Here is a 24,744-nt window from a genome sequence, read left to right as displayed (position 1 = left end):
ATGAGGTAACTTGTGTCGATCAAATAACTTTCCATTGACCTTGTAAGTTACTAATTGGTGGTGCTCTCTAAACCTCATTTTTAAAGAGAAATAATTTATACAAATTTTAAATAGACAAGTCTTACGTTAATTTTTATAAAAAAAGTGAATTTAAATATAAAAAAATAAATAAATCTTTTCGATAGAATTCACTTTTACACAGCATTATCTCTCCCAAGTTCAAAAGTATGATATGCTTTGATGCCTTTGTTCTGGGTAAAGCCCACGCACACGGAACACGCGAGCGGGCCGAATTATGTACAAATGTAGGGGCTAAAGCCGAAAACTGAAACCGGGTGGGTCCCACAAAAACACAAACCGCAAACACCAGCTCGATCCTCGAACGCCGAAGATCCCAAGCAACCCGTACCACGAAACCGAAATTTTCCTATGACTCCGAAAATAAAAATAAAGATAAACAAAAAGATAAAGAAAGAACCAATAGAAATGGTTCATCAAAACAAAATTTAAAACACCAGAGAAAATGGCGTGTCGTTAAAACTTGAATAAATAAAAATCGTTCCTTTTGATAATGATTGTTAATAAGCGAACATTAAAGCCTCGTTTGACACAAACACACCCCCATTCATTAAAAAGAAGGACTGAAAAAAAGAGTTTGTTTTTTTTTTTTTTTTTGGGAAAGAATTAATAATAAGAATAAGAATTATGGAAGGTGGAATTAGGGGAGTCGTCAAGAAGGACTACTGTTGTTTGTTTGCTCCTGATTATTGTGCCTTTTCCTATTTTTCGTTTGTTTTATTATTATTTCTTCCTTCTTCTTCTTTCGTATCAATTCCTTTTGCCATTTGTTTTTATCGTTTTAGTCGATGACCATGATAATTCTTCTCGCCCTTTCCATTCTCTGACTTTTACTGAAGATAGCAAATCGTGTTTTTCTGGAGCCCCTTGTTCTTCTGGATCTTGGGATTTTTTCTAGGGTTTCCAAGGGGCCGTCTGTTCGATCTCTCGATCGTCTTCTTCTTCAATGGATGCCGCTTCGGAAGGAGATAATCACAACAACCAGAATGATGCCCACGATGACAATAGCAACAGCAAATTCGGTAATTCCAGCGAAGGGCTAAGCAAGCCCAAGCGCCAGATGAAGACCCCCTTTCAGCTCGAAACCCTCGAGAAAGCCTATTCCTGTACGTGCTCGTCTTCCCCTTCCCCTTCGATTTCTATTTTTTTTTTCTAAACAAAAGCAAAATTTTTGTGTTTGTGTTTTTTCTTGGATGATTTTATTTTTTTTGTTGAGTTTATGTTGATTTTATTTATTTTTTGGATTATTAAATTTTATTTTTGGTGGTTTGATTCAGTGGAGACGTATCCGTCGGAGGCAACAAGGGTGGAACTGTCGGAGAAATTGGGGCTTTCGGATCGGCAGTTGCAGATGTGGTTTTGTCATAGAAGGTTGAAGGACAAAAAGGAAGTTCCAGCAAAGAGGCCGCGGAAAACGGCGGCAGCAATGGCTTTGCCGGAGTCTCCTGTGGATGAGTTGAGGGCAGGGGGTGAACCGGGTAGTGATTACGGGTCAGGCTCGGGGTCAAGCCCGTTTGGCCGTTTGGAGTTTCGGAATGCTATGACAAGGAGTCTGGTGGATGATGTGCCAGTGGGGAGGAGGTATTATGAGTCGCGGCAGTCGATATTGGAGCTTAAAGCCATTGCCTGTGTTGAGGCGCAGTTGGGGGAGCCCTTGAGGGATGATGGGCCAATCCTTGGGATAGAATTTGATCCCTTGCCGCCAGATGCTTTTGGGGCACCTATAGGTATAGCTAATGTGTCTTTTCATTGCATTTGACGCACTTGTGGCATATTGTTTTTTACCACTTGACTCAGAGAATTCCTTTATACTATGTCTTGGATATTTATATGGGTATAATTGCATCTGCATTGATGAAATTGGCATTGTTGATTTTGTGAAATCTCAAAATTTTAATCAAGCAAATTACTTGGTGTTCAAAGGTGTCAAGTTAATCTGTGCCCCCAGCGTATGAATTTTTAACCATATCTATCCTTTATAATGGTTTCTCTGAGGTTTGGTAACGGCAAAGATTATTTTGTTCACTGAGCTGAGTGTTGTTGAATTGATGCATAATCATATTTAGCACCTTCTATATCACCAATTGGCCTTTTTTTTCGTGGCATGCAAGTGCTGCTTGTCTCATCAGTTGTCCCACGTTCTTTTATACCATGCATAGGTACTTGGATGGCCTTTGCTTCATGCAGTTTTAGCCAGCTTGTAATTCTGAGCCATTAGAGATTCCGTATACATGTCAATTGTGTCAAGACTTTTTTTAATAAGTTTGTATTTCTAAAGTCCAATTGTGTAAGACTCATGGGTTTTTTTAAAGTTCTTACCCGATGAGTTATAATATAAAGAAGAGAAAAACAGTTGAATTGTTGTTGTGGATAACCTTTTCTCTTTCAATTTCTTATAAAATATTTGATTTGAATCTACTAGCTTGTTATCAATTTTGGTAGATTAGTACAGAGTAATTTCATTTACTTAAACATGATTTTTTCTTGAAATGTTGTATGTAACTTTTTTTTTGGTGGTTTATTCTTGATGCCGACTCCAATTTAATTTGGATTGATGCTTGATAAGTTGAATTGTATGATCTCATGGCACTTAATTTATGGTTTTGGTGGTGGTTCAAGTTGTAAATGACGTACGAAGTTTGAATTTTTCTTTGTTCTGTTGCCAAATATTTCTAGTTAAATGACACTATGGGATGCTTATGTAGTTTACCAATCAAAAGATAACTTTTGGTGTGTTATGTCGTATATGTCCCATGTACTTGGCTTCACCCATTATCAATAAAATCCTTATTACTGATAAAAAAAACCTTTTGGTGTGTTTTGATTATAGAAGGTCAATAATGATTTTGATGTTCAAAATTAATGTGATAATTTCTATTTGCTAAAATGACTTAGAGTTAAGATCTATCTTTTATGCTACAAGAAGTTAGTAGCTGCAGCCTATGTATGTGGGGAGATCATCTCATCTGGCTGTTGCTAGTCTGTGTATAGAACGGATTTTATTGTCCTCTTTCAGTATGCCTTTTTGGTAAATCATTGGTTGCAGCATATTAATTGCATGTTCCAGCTTGTAAGTTGTTTTCCTGCTAAGCGTTTGGTATTGCATGTGAAGCAGCAGTTCCGGAGCAGCAGAAGCGGTCAGGGCAGTCTTATGAGGGAAAATTATATGAGCAACGTGATGTCAAGCCATATAAAGTTCGTCTCTTAATTCTCCAATGAAATAATCTGTTTAATGCATCATGCTTCGTTACTTTGGCTCACAGACTGATGGATGAGATTTATCTTGTCCCTTTTTGTTGTAAATCTGGATGCAGTTAAGATTCTTGATGCTTCATTAGGTGTTATACTGGCTCTGATTTTCACTTAAATATTATGCCTTATTTTATCCTAAATTTCCGAGTTGTAGTATTTTGAATTTCTTTGAAGGAAGAAACTATTCTTGTGGTGTCTAGTTTCTTGTCCTGCTTGCTACAAGCTTTTATGCTTCAGAATTTTAAACTAATTAGAAAATAGGACTTCTTGAAATAAAAAAGGCACTTGCATCTGTTTTCTAATGCTATGACCATGTGCAAAGCATCATGATCTTTTGGACCAACTGTAGTTGCTACTATATTTTTCCTCATTTTGATTTCTTCTTCCCTTCATGAAATAGAAATCTTGCTATTAATGAATTCATATATGAATCATTTATACTGTTGGTAGCTTGTCTTCATCCGATGTTTGCATTTAAAACTGAACATTGTTTTTGCTGGAAGCATATATTTCTGTACTACCCGATCTTCTGGATTAATATCTTGAAGTTGAATGAAATTTATCCCAGGCTCCAAGGGTGCTCCGTGAATATCCATTTCTCCAAGACCAGTCTGGTATTAGATCTGATGCATTTGGACAAGTTGCCCAATCTCATTTTCATGAACCAATGGTTGATGGTCCAACTGCCAGATCTTCATCATTGGTGCTTGGAAATGAACAATTGCCCAGAGTTCATGGTGTCCAAGGTCACGGATCTCGTGTTCGTCTTTTGTCTCAGCAAGATAGGCAGGGGCTTGCCTTATCATCACCTCCTAGGGATGATGATCGTGTCCCAGAAAGGGACTCCCTTACAAATGTTAGAACAAATGCTCAATTTAGTGATCATCTGGTTGTTGGACCAGATGATCCATTTGTACACTCTGATGCAAATTTTTTTCATAATGATCCTATTATACGGAAAGAGAGGAAACGCAAGGTATCCACTCTTAATCAATTTAGCTGGTGTTTTTTTTTTTTTTTTTTGGGCTAAGGGTTATTTTATACTTTTTCTCGCCTCATGTAGAGTGAAGAAGCTAGTGTTGCAAGAGAAGTTGAAGCCCATGAGATTCGAATAAGGAAAGAACTTGAGAAACAAGATATTCTGAGGCGAAAGGTTTGAGCTTATCATTCATGAATCTGTGTTCTCTGAAGTGAACTTGTTGTACCCTTCCCAGAAGGTACTTGCCTCTTTATTAGCTAATATTATGAACCTGTTTTGCCAGAGTGAAGAACGAATCAGGAAAGAAATGGAAAGACAAGATCGTGAAAGAAGAAAGGAAGAAGAGAGGCTGCTGCGTGAAAAGCAGCGAGAGGAGGAGAGGTCAAAGCGTGAGCAAAGACGTGAAATCGAACGAAGGGAAAAATTTGTGCAGAAAGAGTATTTAAGAGTAAGTTTCTGTGATGCAAGTTATTTGGAGCTAACCCTTTTTTACTTTTCGGGATAAATGACCAAATTTCACCTCATCTTTCCCTTCTAAATTTCCCTTTCCCCCTACCCTTGTTATCCTGAAGGCTGAGAAAAGGAGGCAAAAAGAAGAGCTCCGCAGGGAAAAAGAGGCGGTGAGACGCAAAGCTGCCATTGAGAAGGCTACTGCACGCAGAATAGCTAGAGAATCTATGGAGCTAATTGAGGATGAACAGCTGGAACTGATGGAATTAGCTGCTGCAAGCAAGGCTTATCCTCGATGATCCATCTTGATCATGACAGTTTGCAAAATCTTGAATTATTCAGAGGTAGGATCCCATCGAGAACTTTTGGTTCAGTCTTCATGCATTTACATGACTGCTTTTTTCTAAGCCTTCATCTGGTCTTTTAGGATGCTGAGGAAAAGGATAAATACTGGCTCTTCTTATTCATGTTATTTTGGTTCCCAGATTATGAAATCTTGCCTTAAATATAACTTTGTCACAGTCCATTGCACATCATTTTTTTCCTATAAAGTTATTTGAAAACACAGTCTCGTAAAATAAGCAGAGTAGGGTTCTGGCAATAATTAATAGAGCATCAGAATCTTGCCTTTCAATTAGTTAGTTCTCAGTCTAATCTTCCTAGACCATAGCAAATGAAGCTTAGGCCTATGTCTTCCTGTCTTTTTGTGGAGTTTTGACAAGGTTTTAGATAATGTGCCCCTTTTCTAGTGGTTTAAACTTGATCTGCATTCTATAAGAGAAATAAACCAGGATGATTATGATGGAGGTGTCAAATACGGCCATATAGAAATTAATGGAATTGAATTTCATTGAACTGAAATCTCTAATTTGAGAATGTACTTCAACATCGTATGATTAGTTCTGCTGATGATTAATGGAATTGAATTTCATTGAACCGAAATCTCTAATTTTGAGTGACCCTGACACTTTCTGTGTTATAGATTCTCTGAGTGCTTTCCCACCTAAGTCGGTGAAGTTGAAAAAGCCATTTGCGATTCAACCCTGGATCAATTCGGAGGAGAATATTGGCAACCTTTTGATGGTATGTCCTAATGGTCATTTTCATTGCGTCGTAGATGAGGAAAGATTCTAGTGCAACAGGAATTATATCATAATATACATTTTTACTGCTGTGCAAGAGGTATTTTAATGCTTTATATTGTGCTCACAGTATAGACTAATTGAGGGTTATGCATTATACCCTTGGTTTACGTTGAATATTGCAACTTTGTAGCTTTAAGAAAGAACGGAATAATTACATTGTTTAAGTGAATGTCAGTTTGTGAATTGGCGAGTTTGTGATTACAATTTGTCTTTTCTATGTTAATATTACTGCAGATAACCAATGAATGCACCCCTCTCTCTCTCTCTCATATATATCTGTTGTGTTAAAGGAGAGAATTTTCCCTTACAGATGAATTAGTCCATCTTATGTGTTTATCTTGGTTGTGTTCAGGTCTGGAGGTTTTTTATTACTTTTGCTGATGTTCTTAAGCTATGGCCGTTTACTCTAGATGAGTTCGTTCAAGCTTTCCATGACTATGTGAGTCATTCATATATGGTTTTTGCTTTCAAATTTTCTACATGTAATCACTTTTGCCTGGACACGGTATTCATACCATTTTGATCTCAGGATTCAAGGTTGTTGGGTGAGATACATGTTGCTCTTCTTAAGTTGATAATAAAAGATATTGAAGATGTTGCGAGGATGCCTTCTAATGGATTAGGAATGAATCAAAATGGTGCTGCTAATCCAGGAGGTGGACATCCACAGATTGTTGAAGGGGTAACCTCTGCTCTATGCATACTTGAATTAGTTTATTTGTTTTCCATACTACTTTTCCCTGATTTTTGTGGAACCTTTTTGATGTTGTTTCTGTATTAGGCATATGCATGGGGCTTTGACATATTCAACTGGCAGCAGCACTTAAATACACTGACATGGCCTGAAATATTTCGACAATTAGCCCTTTCTGCTGGATTTGGGCCACAATTGAGGAAAAGGAGTATCATGTGGTCATACTCACATGAGAATGATGAGGTTTTCACTGTTCTTTCTTTTGGCAATCATGTCCTTGTGCATTGGGTTTTTAAACTTCTAGTTCGGCACCCAGATGGTCATGCACACATGTAACGATGAGGTTCTCATATTTTCTCGTGTCCATTGTGGCATTCATTATTTTTGGGAAAGATTATGCGAGGCAAGGAAAGATCCTGCCTGGCATAATTTTAAAGAAGAGATGTGTGATAGTCATACAATTATGTTGTGTGTGCAAGGACAATGGGGAATCTGTAGATTTTCTTTTACTCCGCTGTGAGGTAGCTAGCTCATTATGGCAACTTGCTATTAGTCTTTTTGGGCTTTTCTATGTAGACAGGTGGTTGATCTGTTAGCGTGCTGAAAAGGGCAGTTTGATAGTCTTCATAGTGAGATCTTGAGGAAAATGATTCTGATTTGTTTGATGTGGTGCATGTGGAGGGAAAGAACTTACCTTAGTTTTGAAGATAATAGAAGGATCATGGAATTTTTCAACAGTTTCTTTATAAATTTCACTTTACCACCGGATGGCAGCCCACCTATGTCTTTCTAGTTTTAGCAGGATATTCTCTATCTCTTTCCTTTGTCTAATTAAATTTCTCTGATGCATGTTCACGTGTGCCTTGGTAACACCTGCGTTTGTCCTTTTTTTTTTTTTTTAATTTTTTTATCAATAAAACTTAAAAAAATGTAATGACACAATTTATATGTATTCACAGGGTAAAGGCTGTGAAGACATAATTTCTACTCTTCGTAATGGTTCAGCAGCTGAAAATGCATTTACAATAATGCAAGAAAAAGGTTTATTGCTTCCGCGAAGATCTAGGCATCGGTTGACTCCTGGAACTGTTAAATTTGCAGCCTTCCATGTTCTTTCACTCGAGGGAAGCGAGGGATTAACAGTTTTAGAACTTGCAGACAAGATTCAGGTGAGTTTAAATTGTTATCAACTAAAATTGTCAGTTACTGGCCCTTGTTGGGTTTTTTTTTTTTTTTAATTTTAATTTTTATGAATGATAGACCCCAGGTTCATGGTTTTAGGGATGGTGGAGAGAGGGGAGGGAGAGAGGGATTTATTTATTTATTTGTTCAATTTGTGACTCTTCCTAATATATTTGTGTGCCACTAGAAATCTGGACTTCGGGACCTGACAACAAGCAAGACACCGGAGGCTTCGATTTCCGTTGCTTTGACAAGGGATGCTAAGCTTTTTGAAAGAATAGCTCCTTCAACATATCGTGTGCGTGCTGCTTTCAGAAAGGATCCTGCTGATGCTGAGGCAATTCTTTCAGCTGCGAGAAAGAAAATTCAGATATTTGAAAATGGGTTTCTAGCTGAAGAAGATGCTGAAGATGTTGAAAGAGAAGATGCTGAGGATGTTGAAAGAGATGAAGATTCTGAATGTGATGATGTTGATGAGGATCCTGATGTAGATGATTTTGCTACTCTGTCAACTGAAAATAAAACCTCCATTCCCAGTAGCGAGGAAAAAAGTTGCTTGGGAATCCAAAACGTATGCAACAACGTTGCACTGAATCTGCAAAATAAGTTGGAGAAGGATTTTTTGTCCATCCCCCTGAGTGAATCCAAAGATGAAAACTGTCAAAGCACTGCCAGTGAACAATATGTTGCTGGTGAATATATTAGTGCCAATAATCTTGGTCAAGAAAACATGGAGATTGATGAAAGTAAATCAGGCGACTCATGGATTCAAGGACTTACAGAAGGGGAATACTCTGATCTAAGTGTAGAGGAGCGCCTTAATGCCCTTGTTACCCTGATTGGTGTTGCAAATGAGGGGAACTCTATTCGTGGTATACTCGAGGTAAACATGTCTTGCCAGTTTTGTAATCTAGAACTATTTCTATAATCTGAAAATGTGTTCTCTTTTCCTCTCTCTCTCTCGGGTCTTGAATTTGACATTGAGTGTTTTACAGGATCGTATGGAAGCAGCAAATGCTCTTAAGAAACAAATGTGGGCAGAAGCACAGCTAGATAAAAGTCGTTCGAAAGAAGAGATTATAAATAAAGCAGATTTTACGTCGCCTATTGTGGGGAGCAAAGTTGAAACACTACCTATGAGTTCTGTAGTTGGGGGCAACCAAAGCCCATTGCCTAATGTTGATGAGCAAAATATTGAGGCATCCCCCAGCACAGCTGAAAACCAAAACCTACTAGGTTTGCAGAGCATTCAGGATCACCTCAACAGTTTGCCTGCTGAAAGGACCCCTGTTGTTCAAGATTTCTCCATGGGTCCGGATAATTTCCTGATTCAGCAACTTGGATATGCTTCAAAAAGGTCACGCTCACAATTGAAATCTTATATCGCACACAGAGCTGAAGAGATGTATGTATACAGGTCCTTGCCTCTTGGGCAAGATCGTAGACGGAATCGATACTGGCAGTTTGTTGCATCTGCTTCTAGCAGTGATCCTGGTTCTGGCAGGATCTTTGTTGAATTGCATGATGGCAACTGGAGGCTTATTGATTCTGAAGAGGTAAACAGAGTCTTAACGTTATTATTATCTTTTTCACTGCTCCTGTATGACATGAATTTTATATCATGTGCCAAATCATTTTTTTTTTCTTTCTTTTTTTCCTGAGTCGATTTGTTTTCTGGGCCCGGTTTTTTTTTTTTTTTGGGGGTGGGGGCAATAACATTTATGCTGTTTTAGAATTTTGAGTGATCCTGATGCTGTTTCCCACCCTCTAATGGAGTCCTTTGTGTCACAAGTAGTAAAATTCTATCTTTATTTGCGGAAAATTCTACCTTTATAATAGGTCATGCATGATGCCAATAATAGTAGGAAAATTCTACCTTTATTGATGTACTTATATATAAAATGAAATAAAATATTTACTGATGAAATAGGCAGTCTTATATTTTAGATTAGGTAGAATTTTCTCTTCTTCGAGCTGGATGAATATGGGTAAATATCCTTGATGATTACTTTTGTCCATGTGTTTGTATATTCGAAATAATTATTATTGAGCCCTTCAGCCATTCAAAAATAAAGGGGATCCAAAACAGTAGAAGCTTGTTTTTGCTTCTTGGCACAAGGTGGGTACTTAAGGGTATGATAGCTAGAGTTGAAAGGTTATTTGAATATAATCCTTTTTAGGGTTGTCTTTGTTTTGGTTTGTGTTTTTACATTTCACTGAAAATCTAGGTAAATGATTGGGCAAAAGGTTGAAATAGATATTTTTCGGAGATTGAAAGATGTTTTGGATTGAAGTTGATTTTTTTTTTTTTTTAACTTTTAAAAGTTAATTAACTGAACATAGCCTAGGATTGGCCAGTCGACAATATGCTTATGAGACTGTGGAAGGTTCCTGGGACTTTGTGCCTTGCATCTTAACATATTGGTGGCATGCCTTCTTTGCTTAAATTTCTATTGTCTTGGGTTTTTGTTTTCTTGCTTGTGAATAATGAGAGTTAGAAATTGACTTATTGTTTAGATAATTTTTGAGTTTTTTGTTAGTAAGCAATCGTGTTAAAAGTGCAAAGGGGTATAACCCAACTACAAAAGTATACTGGAGAGAACGCTTCTAGAGAGAGGAAGAAAAAGAACGGGAATTAAAAAATTATAGAAAGCTGGACAAGGGAGCTATTATGAGCAGCCCTCCAAACAATTAGGGGATTGAATAATGTTTGAAAAGTAGAACTTTTAGCATTATAATCTTGATAAACTTGTTATTGTTGTGACAATACTTTGCATCACTTAACTGCAATAATCCATTTTCTATGTAGGCCTTTGATGCTATTTTGATGTCATTGGATGCACGTGGGATAAGGGAATCCCATTTGCGCTTAATGCTGCAAAAGATTGAGACCTCCTTCAAAGAAAATCTTAGAAGGAATACGCAGTGTGCTAATGTTGTGGCCAAGAGTGGAATCAGTATGAAAAATGAAACTGATGAAATGAATTATAGTCCAGATTGCCCGGCTGCATTTGACAGTCCTAGCAGTACTGTTTGTGGTATAAATTTGGATATATTGGAGACCTCATCTTCTTTCAAGATTGAGCTTGGGAGAAATGAAGCTGAGAAGAGAGCTGCTCTGAATAGATATCAAGATTTTCAGAAGTGGATGTGGAAAGAGTGCTTCAATTCATTAACCTTATGCGCAATGAAGTATGGAAAAAAGAGGTGCGTACAGCTGTTGGGCGTTTGTGATTTCTGTCTTAATACTTATTACTCCGAAGAGTTCCACTGCCTTTCTTGCCACCGAAATTTTGGTACCGGTACTAATGGTTTTAGAGTTTCGGAGCATGCAATTCAATGTGAAGGGAAAAGGAAGTTAGATACTGGGGATTTCCATATATTAGAATCTTCTCTTCCCCTTGGAACCAGATTGCTCAAGGCTCTGTTAGCTTGCATTGAGGTTAGACGACAATGACCTTGAAACTTTTGTAGAAATTGTTTAGCCATTAGTTCCTAATATGGTAGTTAAATATTGATTACTCCTGGCATCTTATGTCATTTATGCGGATTGTCCTTAGACCAGTTGATAGTATATGTTGTATATCTATCTACCTGTAGAGGTAATTTTTTTCTTTTAATTATATAAAAAAAAAAAATCTATCTACCTGTAGAAAGTATTTACATCTTTTTTCATTGACAGGCGTCTGTCCCTCCAGAAGCTCTTCAATCATATTGGATGGAAGACCTTCGAAAAACTTGGGGTGTGAAATTGAATGCATCATCGACCGTTGAGGAACTTTTACAGGTTTTGTGTTACTTAATACCTTTGATGGAATTTTATGTAACTTGATCTGCTAAATCTGCTTTGCATTCAACTTCTCTTGTACTTGCACCATAGAATGGTGATGATTAGAGTCACTTGTTAGGACATTAGCGAAATTCTTCCACCAGGGACTAGGGAGTCATTGGTTGATTTAAATTGTAATTTCCATTGATTTGATTGTAATGCATTTTGTTTGTTTATGCTAGTGGAAGCACATTTAAAAGGATTTGAGTTGTCTACTGAACTTGATGTGCTCACTATTGAAGTTTATTTTTGCAAGTTGAGATGTCTTGTGCATGATCTATAATTATGGATGTGAAGACACAGGTCCAATCTTTTGTCTTAACAAGGAAGCATGCTAGCACCCTATACTCATCATAAGCAAGCATTAAGATATATCTGTTTCATGGGATTATGAGTGCAAAAATACACATGGTAAGACATGGAAGCAGCTCACATGCTTGAAATGGCCATTTTGTTCAGGCATGAATTGCTGAAATGTTTTTTTAATAAGTAAAATTGCTGTAAAATTTATATGAAAACACAGCAATTTTGTTTTTTGATAAGTACAATTGCTGGAAAATTTATATGAAAACATAAAACCATTATAACTCTGAAATTCAGTGTTAGAGAAAAGCAAAATAGATTTAAAAAAAATCATATTATTGCTTGATTTTGCATCTAGGCTAGAGAATTATCATGTATTATTTTTGCTTTTTTAATGGAGAAATTATTCCTAGACATTCTTTATATTTTGTTTTTATGCATCTATATGGAGGTAAATTGTGTGCGCATTTGGACCATTACCTGGATGTCATTTATTTATTTTAATGGTCTATTATATCTTCACTTTGCTCGTATCACAAGTGATGTTAGATACAACTTCATATTGCTTCTGTTGCTTTTTATTGATTAACGTATATAGTTCAGTCTTTTTCGTTTTTCGTTAAAGATAATTTGCTCAACTAGAAGAGCTTTGTTGCAGATATTGACGCTGTTTGAGAGAGTGCTGAAGCAAGACTTTCTTTCATCGAAGTTTGCAACAACAGAGGCGCTATTGGGGTTCTGTACTCACTCAGGAAGTGCTTTGCATGATTTTGCTGATCCAAAATCAGTTCCTCTACTTCCATGGGTACCACAAACCACTGCAGCTGTGGCTCTGAGACTTTTTGAGCTGGATGCATCGATTATATACACAAAGCAGGCCAAACCTGACCCTTGTGAGGACAAGGAGATAAGAGAATTCATAGTGAGTTCTATGCTTTCTTTTCTTTACCTTTTGTTTTTATAGGGTGTGGTTCTACAAGAGAAAATTTTCCTTTTGCATAGTGTCGCAGTGTCCTGCATCTTTATAGAGTTTCTGTTGGCCTCTCATTTGTGATAACCCATTGATTAGCCAACACATCTACAGGCTACTGTTTCCGACATTTCACAGGGTGGGAATTGTAGATGTGTGTAAATTGATGTCATTTGGGGTCAAAATCTTTCACCATCTTGTAAAAGAAATTATTACCTAACTCCTATTTTCTTATCCACAGAAGCTTCCTTCAAGATATGGCCCAGTCAATAATGTGAAGGAGGTTGAACTAACAGAACTAAACCATGTTGAAGACATGACAGAAAAGAACAGTGCCAAGCTGAAAAACACCCGAAACAGCTACAAGCGTGGGCGAGGGGCACGTGACCAAGGACGTGGTAGACGGTTGCAGAAAAAAGCTAGTGTTTCCAACTCTGATGTTAGCAGGCGAAACGTTAGGAGCAATGAGAATTTAATTCACGGACTAAGACAGCAAGGACAGAAAACATATGGACAAGGGAGTGCACGGGGTCGCCGAACAGTTAGGAGGAGGAGAGTAGAAAAGAGAGCTGTGGATGAGAGGTCACTGAGCCATAGGGCTGACACACGTAGCCCCAAGAGCATTGGTGAATCACCAAGAAACATGGGGGAGGAATGGGATGATGAAAGAATTAGTTTGCTCCATATGGAGGGTGGCGATAATATTAATAATGCAGAAGCAATGGAATCTGATGATAGTGCCCAGGCAGTGGAATATGATCAAGGAAATTGGGAGATAGGGTTTGCTAGTGCTTCGAATGGGTGGACAGGGGATCTAATGGAAGCGAGTGATGAAGATGTGGATGTTTCTGAAGACGATAATGGCGTTGAAGAGGGAGGAGATGAAGATTCAGAGGCAGATGTAGATGTAAGTGAGGGTTCAGATGGAATGGTGAAAGGGATTGGAAATGATGAAGGCACAGAATCCGCGGTTTCAGAGGACTATAGTGATTAAAGTTGTGATTTTCAAGTGATAAAAGTTACCAAAGATTGCTAACGCATTAGCAGCAAATGGATACAGGCTGCATAAAATTTTTGATGGTGCAGCTTCATTCGCGACAGAACTCGTGGATAGGGGGAAAAAGAACAGCACCGTCCCCTCCCACTCATTACTTCGTCTCATTTAAAGGTGGGGGAGAGTAATGAGATCTTTGAAAGAGGAATTCAGAACACATGAATGGATGAGTCACATGATTCGTTGGTGGAAATATTAGGCTCTGTATTGTAAGCATATTGGCAACAATGCTTTTTCTATGCCTATGTTCGTTTATAAATATATAAATATATGATTACGTGATTATTATGAATATTGAAATGTCATAGAATGTATTGATAGTTCTGTATTCGAATAGAATCAAATTCGACTAGATACCCAACATATTAATATGAACAGTTCCCTTAAAGTTTACTTGTAGCATCAATTGTGTTTTAACAACCATGACGCTGGCTACCACAATCACTGCATAGATCAGCAGCTGATAAAACTAAATTTTTATTTGGTGCTTTCTTTTCTTCGCCGGTCTAAATTTGCTAGAAGTTTTATATCGGGCAACAAATGTATAAAACATCCCAACATAAACTGGAGATACAAATCACAGCACTCAAGGGTCTTAATTCACCATCTCATTTAAGATGCCAAAAGTTTCTTGATTCCAGACTTCTGCTCAGCAGTCAACCTTGTTGGGAATTTGATGTTGAACTTGATTCTTAGGTTACCTCTCCTTGAGGGATCTTTTGGTATTGGCATACCTTCTTTTGGCACAACCTCTTCATAGCTTGGATGAATTACATTGTTGATGGGAATGGTCAAGCTCCTTCCATCAAGTGTTGTGAGATGGACTGTGTAACCTGTTAAAGCTTCTGCAAGCGTAATCTTCAGTGTGATGACCAGGTCGTTACCATCCCTTGTAAATGTGCTGTGCGGTTTCTCATCAACTATGAATACAAGATCCGCAGGAATGACATATGGCTGCTCGTTCCCTTTCTCTGGGAAGGTGATTTTTGTTCCCTTCTTCCACCCAGGCTTAATTTCGATGGTTAGAATTTCCTCCACAGGCAAGGTCTTCCTGTAAAACAAGATTTACAGTTACTTAACCAAAACTAGATAAAAGGTGGTTCCATTTCTAGAAACAGGGCAAGGCATGAGATAAAAGTGTATATAGCCATATGCCTGCTACAAATGCATCAGAGATGGTGGTGCATTGAGAGAACAAATATTCCCAATGCTCATCAAATAACCATTTTTTTTTTATAAAAATTACATAATTATTTAAACAGTCCAGGAACATCTGAAAATGGAATAAATTCGGACAACCTATCTGCAACCAATGGAAGCCATATCACGGCCTATAGCTTCATCATGAGCAAAAGGAACATCTCCAATAAGTAATGCTTGTTGGGATGGCATTGACTACCCTAGAAATTGCAGCCAGCAGCAATAACAATTGAGTGTCAGCAACAACAGTGGGATGGAGTGCAGTAATAACCACCCCCATGCCACCGCCACTGCAACCATCGCCATAGACACTATCCCTGATTCTCTGTCCTATTCGAACTGCAGTCATAAAACTGACATGCCACCACCAAATGACAAATTCATCCCATACAGTCAATTCAGAGCAAGATAAGCACCGTCAATGGTAGAGACCTTGATTCAATTCAATCCGCTCAAACTATGCATGTTTTTTGTGTTTATGTATATGTGCACAAGTTCACATTTGTCTGTGAGGACCAAGAACTTTTTTCAACAAGAGAAACACACCCACAAACTATAACAAGATATTTCATTTTCTGCTGTGGATTAGAACACGTTCCTTCGAACCAGAGTGTTAGAAAAAGCGTTACTTATGTTTTCCAGAGACTCCATTCCTATACTTGGAACTCCCTCGTCTCATCTTATTTGTTCATCTCCCCCAACCTTAGGAACTTCAACAAAGTAGAAACAACTTAATAAACTTAACAAATCACCTTTAATCTTCAACTATCAACAATTAAACTAGGCACACTTCAACAAAGTAGAAACAACTTAATAAACTTAGAAAGCAGTCTAAGGGAATTTCATAAACGAAAGAGAGAGAGGGAAAAAAAAAAAAAAAAACATAGGCATAAAATTATATACGGCAACTCTACAAATAGAATGCAACTGAATAAATTAACCAAGTGAGAAATACTCACCCACTGGCATCCGCAATTTCCCTTGAGATCTTCATCTTTTTGGTAGTCCCCTTATATAGCTCCTCGAGGCTACAGAGCAGCGTATTTTCAATAGGAGCAGCCTTTCGCGGACCCTGACTCATCGGTCTGCTCTCCCCAAATGAGCTAAAGATGTCATCCCCATACATCCCGCCGAAGGACCTTGAACTACTCCTCATGCCACTGCCTCCCATACCTCCGAAAGGGCTTGAAAAGCCAAAAAATTCGGCAAAAATGTCATTCGCATTTCTGGGGTTGAATCTGAATGTCGTTGGGCCATCCCCAGATTGGAAGAAGGAAGCGCCAGCAGGTCCCCCAGCATCAGGTGGAGGCACTTGACCTTTAAGCCCTTCTTCGCCATACTGATCATAGATTGCTCTCTTTTGGGGATCACTTAGAACCTACCTTAAACCAAAACATAAGGAGTGATTAAAAATCGGTGTTTTACAAAAAAGGGTGGAATAAAGACTTGGTAATCTTGTAAAGCCTTTATAACATGTAGAATACACATAGATCATAAAGTGTGATTTGGATTTCAGGTACACCAAAAAAATAGCAAAGAAAAAAAGTTCATCCATGCTAGGTATCGAGGGTTTACATATGTAGAAAGAGCGTTAGATAAAGTCTATACGATTAATTTTCCACTGCCCATCAGCTTAGGATTCGGGACAAACGGTGATATATTAATTGAAGACAATGATGATTTGATCATGAGTAACATTCTATCAGAGCATGAAAGAGAATACATGCTGAGAGGGAGTAAATGCAGGAGAAAGCGAATAACAAGATAAGCATAATACCTCATACGCCTCAGAGATCTGTTTGAATTTGGACTCTGCTTCTTTCTTATTGTTTGGGTTCTTATCAGGGTGCCATTTCATGGCAAGCTTCCTGTAAGCTTTCTTCAAATCATCATCCTTGGCGCTCTTGTCTACCTGCAATACCTTGTAGTAATCCACACCCATATCCTTGTTCTTCCTATTCAGCTAAAAATTGGAACTTTGAGTTAACTCGATAGTCTATAAAATAGAAAAAAAAAGAAAAAGAAAAAAAAAACTCGATCTTTGGCAATGGGTCTGTTAGTGTTAATGTTGTCTTCGTTGTTGTCGGCTCAAACCCAAGGGTGATGTCGAATTTGAAGGAGAAGAGAGAGGCAGAGAGAGAGAGATAGAAAGATTTGTATGGAAGGAGCATGTGATTACGCGAAGGGTGTAGAACTATCCAGATGCGAATGGCAAAGCAAAGCTAAGTGGGACACCTTCTCCGCTGTCAAACTACGAACGTAGTTTGAATGATACGAAAAGCCGGTTACGGTAACTATGGCATGGATCGTGCTCAAACGACCTGCCGCTTTGAGTAAACTACATGACGTTTTCATGATGAGGCAGAACGTTAAAGGCCTCTTTTAAGTATTTTTGTAAAGATGAAGAAAATATAAAATTAAATGAGATAAGATAAAAATTAAAAATTAAAAATTAAATAAAATATTATTATAATATTAGTTTTTAATATTGTTTTTATTTTACCAACCACACAGATCAGGATGACTTGGTCAAATCAATGAATGCCGCCTCATCAATCAATGTTGGTTGCTCCACTGCAATGTTCAACTAACGCAATTATTCGTACATTTCCACCAACCAAAAACGTCACCACCGCCAACAAATTCTCACCATCACTCCGGAAAGGGTTTTACTAGATATAAACGAGTTCGTACACCATATCGCATATCAATAATTTTTTTTATTTAAAAAAAATAAAAAAATTTTTTTAGGAGAAGAAAAAAATCTCCTATATCATAAAAATTATTTTTATCTTTAATTCATATCGTTTCGTTAAACATATGTATTATATATCAATATTGGTGCACGAATTGGTACACAAACTTGCTTGCAATCAGATTTTTCCCTCCAGAAATGCAACGTTTCAAATATCTTACCGGTCAAAATATTGAAATAAAATATTTTGATATTAATATTGTTTCGAAATAACGTTTCAGGATAATCGATCTATAAATAAATTATATATAAAAATATATATAAAAATTATATTTCAAAATAATAATCTATATATAAATAAATTATATATAAATACATATATATAAATTATAAATAGTTTAGTCTAAATTGGAAATTAAAAAATAAACTTGTAGTTTAAAAAAAAATACAGGCAGAAATATCGATCAGTATCGGTCGAAATATAAGCCGGTACAGGCCGAAATTGAGACCGATATTTTGGCCGGTACAGAACAGATATAGTACATGTACCGGCCGGACGGCCGAAACGAAAAATTTCTACCATACCGACCGGTACGGTACGAAATTTAAAACACTGCCAAAATGTTTCTATAAATTAATATAATTTAATGTAACACGTTATTATAAAATTATTTTTATTATAAATTAAATATAAGGTATTATATTAAACTATATTAATTTATATAATTAATAAATTATATGAAGTTTTGTTTCAGGGTACGTTTGGTTACTAAACTCCTCTTAACTCATTTCAACTCATCATTACAACTTTTTCAAATTTTAATACAAAATATAATAAACAATTTAATTTTTTCAAATTTTAAAATAATAATAATATTAAAAAATAATATTCTAATAATATTTTATCATCTCAACTCAACTCAATTTAACTCACTTCAACATTCAAACACTGAAATCTCAGATGTTTTGATTTACTTGATATTTTATTTTTGCATATTTTTTTGAAATGATTCCATTTACTTGATGTAATATGTGCGAGTCTCTCCATTAACAATTTTGTCACCACCATAAGTAAAAAGAAAAAACGTGACAGTGAGAAGTTTGACACGTGGTAATTATGAGGTGGTGACATACTTATTTTTCTAAAATTATTTTTTATTGCAAAAATATTTTTAAATAGTTTTTTTTTTTATTTTCAAATTCCACATGGTAATTATACTGATTAGCACATATTTTATAGATTTGGAAACTATATATTAAAAGAAGAAGGAAATGAAAAGACCAACGCCTAAGCCCTAGTCGTCGCCCCGTCGGAATTTATGCAGAACGAGTGCTCTGTATCGCGTCATCAATACGACGCCGTCGAGTGTCCATTAAGGCAATAACGGCATTTTCCGCGAGTAGAGAGAGAGAGAGAGAGAGATGTTTCCTCAGTTCTCACTTCTCAAAGCTTAGAAAAGCGAGAAGAAAAAAAAGAAAAAAGAAAAATGGCGGGTCATCTACTTCCATTTCTGTCTCTGGTTTCCGGTCGATACCAAATGCTCAGCTTCACACGGCCACCACTTAATGTGCGAATTTTTCCAACTCAAGCCCAACAGCTCTCGATTAGGTATCAATATAACTTCATTGTATCATCCTAAAAGAAGTCATTTTTAATTTTATTTTTTATGCTTACATTGTATTAATTTGTTTCACACCCTTGTATTCATCTTCTCATTTTTTTTTTTCCAAAAATAAAAATTATGGCAATTGAAATCGAATAAAATAGAATCGATTCTTCGATAATAATAATAATAATAAAAATAAAGGATTCGTTCTCTGCAGCAGAGTCAGTTGGGCGCTTATGTAAGAATCCAATTGGTTCGAGACGTTCATATGGGGGTGCTCAATCAGGTTCGGCGTTCTTTGGGCTGTGTCAAGAAATTAGAACAACTTTGATAAGTCAAATGCATATGATGCTGAGGAGGGTCTGGAAATATAACCTCAGTACAAGCTGAAAATGTCAGTACGTACTCCAACTTGTTCCATTTGTTTAATTCTCTTGTTTGCGTAAGTGAGTGAGTTATAGACACCAACGGATTCTTCTTTGAATGGCTATGCTGATGCTTTTCTTCCATGTATACTCTCGTTTTGGTATGTAATGAAGAACTGTGTTTACTTGAAAATGATACAACACCAGTAGCGTTTCTGGAAGATGGATTATTTGTCTTTATTGGAGACCCTTAGTAGATATGACTGATTCTTGTAAATCGTCTGAATAAGGTAGCCTGCTTTATTGGTAATAAAAGAGAATGTCTTGAAGACATGGAGCTCCTTGAAGCAACTAACGAATTGTTAATGTTGTTTCTTACTAGCCTTTGTTAAAAGAGTTTCTACTACATTAACAGGCTTCAGGACTATGCAGCAAAAGAAATATCGTACAAATTAGAAATAAGAGGCAACTTGCGATCGTGTCATTTTGGCTGTCTGTCATTTTTATCATGAGCTGAGTGTGTGCCATGCGTTTGCAATCGGTGATTCTGCATGAAGATTGAAAGATTGAGAATTTCCTTATTGATTGATTGTATTGCATTGATTTGCTGTGTGCTAGAACGAAGACAGATTCAAGCAAAAACAAAAGTAGTGAAATCTTTTAAAGAACCAACTAACTCAATGCAGCATCAGTGACAAGGATATCAAAACCTGCATATGGTATTATTTTTATCAATGGCCCTGCTGAAATATCAAGTCCTTAGATGCAGTGCCCCAAACAAGTATCATACATATTAACTAGCTTTGATTGTCCCCTTGAAGAAGCAAAGCATACGCTGTCTGCGAAGATTTGTTGGATCTCCTTTTCTTGTTTTTTCTGAGTGTTTTTGTCTCGTAATTTCATCTGCTTCTATGCTTTGCATTAGATGACTGACTTTGTTACAGAGCATGGATTTGAATTCAGCAGCTTGTGCAGGCTCTTCAAATTACAAGGTATATTCCACCAAAAGTGACGTTAGTTATATGATAAATTTGAGTTTTTGAGAAAGCCAAATTTATATGGAGATGTTTTGTCTGCTTCCCAAACCTTTTTGTGTTCAAACTTCGCTCTTTATTGATGGATTCACGTTTTGAAATTGCTTGAGATGGAATTGAAACTTCAAATGCGTACTCGTATAATATTAGCAGCAACAGCATCAAACATTCTCAATGACCTGAGGTATTTGCATGTATCTTTGCACATCTTGGTCTGAATTAAATTTTTATGAGTCTCTTAGTTCATTAACAACCGTGCACATCTTGGTTATCATTATCAAAAGGCGTTTGGAATGCTGGATACTTATTTATTTGGCGAAATGCCTACCTTGAGTCCGCAAAAGGAAATGTCGTAATGTTTTCCCATACATGTGCTTTTATATTCATGCTATTTCAATGCTTGCTTTTCCATCTCAATATACTAAAATTTTATTGTCCTTGATGCGAAGGATCGAGAAAAAATTATTTTCTATACCCTGAAGGTACAAACCATTTGACTTTAGCATTAATAGGAATTAGGTCTCATACAGTCATACTCTCATCTAAATCAATGCTAGGTGGAACAGCTCTGTGATACCGAGGTCATAAGATTGCAAAGTTTGTCCTGTATTTTCTCTCATGCCATGGGTTTTCACACCATGAGTTCATGGTGAGAACTCGTAATGGACATTTTCCACTAGTATTTCAGATCTAACTTTCAAAATGGGTAGTCAAACACTTTAAATATATCATATATGGTTAACCCTTTACTGTGCTGTTTGATCTTCTTCTCCTGGATTGTACACCATGACTCCATGACTGATGGATGTATTAGGCATGCCTCAAGTTTGGAATTACTGCATCATAGAGTGAGCGCTGGTTTGTTTGTTTATTTTTTATTTTTTAGGAAGAGGGACGGTATCTCCAATTTTATTAATAGCTCTCACTTTCGGCAGAGGAATACCATGTACAAAGAAAGAACTTGGGGGTTACAAAAATCCCAAACCAAGTCCTATACAAACTAAAACTATATTATCTATCTATTCAGCATTAAAATGTAATCTACAATATCCAATGTACCAAACAGTCGCATGAGAAAACTATATTAACAGCTATAATACAAGACACTAAAATGTAAACTGAATTAACCACCATCAAAAAGTAAAGCACATGAAAAAAATAGTAACAACTACAATCTATGTCTAAACTTTGGCAAATCAATTAAATCCAATTTTAATTTGTCCCATGCTAATCTAGGCAAAAAAGAAGACAAGAAAAAAGTTTCAAACAAACCTTTATCACTAGCTTTTGCTAGCTGATCCGCAACTGAGTTACCTTCCCTATATATGTGCTGCAATGAGAAAGGTAAAGATTGACCAAAAGTAATTATATCCATCCCAAATCTCCAAAAACTTCCAAAGTGGAGAGGAGACTTGATTGAACCCATGTACAAACTCTGCAGAGTCAAATTCAAATATAACATCATTAAACCTAAGCTCTAAACAATATAGCAAACATTGCTAAGCTTGCTTCAATGCCATTAATTGAAGAGAAAAACCGAAAACAAAACCTCCACCATCATCTCTCAGGACACCTCCACAACCAGCAAGGCCTGATTGTTTGTTTATTGTTAAACTTATTCTCTTCATCTTATTTTGAGTTTTTTTCTTCAACTCATCTTATTCGGAGTATTTTATTCTCAATAGTAACCATAACCTAGAAGGTAACCCTGTTTCAGGTAAATGAATAGCATGAATACTGTATGTGAAAAAATGGCAGAAACATTGGGTTTCCTCATATGAATTTAACTTGTTACTGTTTTTAAGGGCAGTGATTAAGACATGACATGGTTTTAGCCTGCTTAACGGAATGCTCTGTTACATTTTCTACCAGAACATTTGTTGAATTAATAGAAAAGTACCATACTTATGAAATGAAAAACAGTAAAATCATCAATATCAATGGAAGAAGACACCAACACATGTGAGCAAAGACTTCAAGCCTCGACCCACATCCTAACAAGCCTCACGCCACACTTTCTCTCTACTCCCAGTTCTTTATCTCCATCCAAATCCCTTGCTACTTCAACAGGGACTATCCTCCTATTCTCTGCACTCTCCACCTTTGATTTGGGCTTCCTCTCTTTTCCTTAATAGGCTCTCCAGATTTGGGTTCCCTCAGACCTTGTGGAGGTCCAAGTGCCCATTCCAACAGCCCCAACCCTTGATTCTTGCAATTTTGCAGAGGGAGCGCATGAAACTCAGTGGGAGGAACGACAAAGGGGAGAGTAGGGGTGAAAACTGACCTCGGCGCGGTTTTGGGGTAAAACCGACGCCGACCGATACTTCATTTTTGGGGGAGGAAACCGGCTGAAACCGATCGATGGGGAGAAGAAACACCGGCTGTCTCGACACCAGCAGTTCTTTGGCGGTTCACAGTCGATTCATCGACGAGTTTCGTCTGAGAGAGTAGAGAGAGAGAGAGTGTCGCAGAGGAGAGAGAGAGGGGATGAGATATGAGATCGCGTCACTGGGAATAAGACGCCCGAGGAAGAAGACGACCTAATTTCAAAACGACGTCGTTCTACTTAATTTTTTTTTAATACGTTATGAATAAAACGAGTTGTGTTAAAAACACAACTACAGACTTAAAACGACGAGTTTAAGTGGAACGGCGTCGTTTTGAGTATATAATATATAAAAAAAATAACATTTCTGTAATCGGCCGGTTCAGCGTTTGAACCAGGTTCGAACCGACACCGAACTGGCCAATATCGGTTTACACTATTTTTTGCCGCACGCCGACCGGTTCTCCACCGGTTCTGAGCTTCGACGGCCAGTTTGAATCGGTCTAGATCGATTTCTCGATTTCTTGTACAAGCCCTAGGGGAGAGTACGTCAAGAAAAGGCCCACAAGGAAACGCATTGGAAGTGTTGTTCACCCGTCTACTCCTACTTTGGTTCCAAATCTTTTGATGTGATCTTCTGCTTTGGAATCCTTTTTCTGACACAGATTCCTAAAAACCTTGAAGCAACATTGTAACATCTGTACTTGTAAATGTAAATCTTATTAATGAGAAAAATATCTCTTTAAATTCTCAACAAAAGGGGAGGAAGGGGCAACCAGTGTAACAATCCTCTTTGCCTCGATCATATGAGCTACTCTCCGCTGTTGAATATTTGGTTTGAGTCATAGCTACTGTCTTAAGGGTGAAACTCGTCACCACAACACCCTCAAAATATCCAGCTGGTCAAAAGCCCATCCACATTGTCCAAAGGTCAAACTTTACTACTACAAGTAATTTTAACTTATGTCTTGACTCGAACTATTGACCTTGAGCCATGGAATACCCGTTCATACCAATTGGGCTACCACCTTGGTGGTATATCTCTATAAATTCAAAATAGATAAGTTTTTTGCATGTTTTAAAAAATAGACCCCAAATTAAAAAATATAAAAAAAAAATTATTTTATAGTGAGACTCATTTTTTTACAAATGGTCTATGCAGAACTCATCTATTTGAGATTTGTATCTAACATTACTCTATTAACAATTTGCCCATAAATTAAAAAAAAAAATAAAAAAGTTTTACTATTCATCATCTCACACACCACACTTGTTTTTATTTTTTTTATTTCTTTTGTTTTATTCCTGCTAAACTAATTGATTTTTTATACTCATCATCCTTAAACTACATACTTGCTAAAGAAAAAAATAAAAAATAAAAGGATAAAAAATGATATGTGGTGTGTGGTGTAAGGATATATGATGAGTATAATTTGTTTTTTTTTTTTTTTTAAATATCATCAATTATATGCAATAACGGGAACATAGGGATTGCTTCGAATTTCCATTGTGTAATAAATCCTCCTAATTTTGTATACCAGCTCTCCTGTTGAATCCGAATCTGATACTGATAGTGTCTGC

At 36.9% G+C, this 24,744-nt stretch overlaps 2 protein-coding genes across 2 annotated transcripts; one reads left to right on the top strand and one right to left on the bottom strand.

Annotated features, from left to right (window-relative positions):
* The first annotated feature begins 505 nt into the window (after positions 1-505).
* LOC121266391 (homeobox-DDT domain protein RLT1-like) lies at positions 506-14,335 on the top strand. Its single transcript, XM_041170206.1, is given in 19 exon segments — positions 506-1,184; positions 1,356-1,805; positions 3,194-3,273; positions 3,899-4,306; positions 4,394-4,483; positions 4,593-4,757; positions 4,882-5,038; positions 5,041-5,103; positions 5,742-5,842; positions 6,257-6,343; positions 6,434-6,586; positions 6,686-6,841; positions 7,558-7,767; positions 7,968-8,663; positions 8,776-9,336; positions 10,590-11,222; positions 11,463-11,567; positions 12,571-12,834; positions 13,124-14,335. Coding segments are annotated over 19 exon segments (5,292 nt in total). The 5' UTR covers positions 506-1,024; the 3' UTR covers positions 13,877-14,335.
* Positions 14,302-17,397, bottom strand: LOC121266392 (dnaJ homolog subfamily B member 13-like). The gene is made up of 3 exons (XM_041170207.1): positions 16,914-17,397; positions 16,096-16,514; positions 14,302-14,987 (listed from the first exon to the last, which is right to left on the bottom strand). Exons 1-3 carry the CDS (start codon positions 17,076-17,078, stop codon positions 14,549-14,551), a joined length of 1,023 nt encoding a protein of 340 aa, XP_041026141.1. The 5' UTR covers positions 17,079-17,397; the 3' UTR covers positions 14,302-14,548.
* Positions 17,398-24,744: the final 7,347 nt, after the last annotated feature.

This window comes from Juglans microcarpa x Juglans regia, chromosome 5D (assembly GCF_004785595.1).
Source record: "Juglans microcarpa x Juglans regia isolate MS1-56 chromosome 5D, Jm3101_v1.0, whole genome shotgun sequence".
NCBI classification, from domain to species: Eukaryota; Viridiplantae; Streptophyta; class Magnoliopsida; order Fagales; family Juglandaceae; genus Juglans; species Juglans microcarpa x Juglans regia.
The sequence above is the reverse complement of the archived record's forward strand: the minus strand, read 5'-3'. Positions and strand labels throughout refer to the sequence as shown.

Bases quoted from the DNA above. Each gene is read 5' to 3' on its own strand.
- LOC121266392 (XM_041170207.1), bottom strand. From the start codon at position 17,078: ATGGGTGTGGATTACTACAAGGTATTGCAGGTAGACAAGAGCGCCAAG. The intron at 16,515-16,913 runs GTATTATGCTTA...GGTTTAAGGTAG, and splicing joins AGATCTCTGAGGCGTATGAG to GTTCTAAGTGATCCCCAAAA. The intron at 14,988-16,095 runs GTGAGTATTTCT...CTTGTTTTACAG, and splicing joins GAAATTGCGGATGCCAGTGG to GAAGACCTTGCCTGTGGAGG.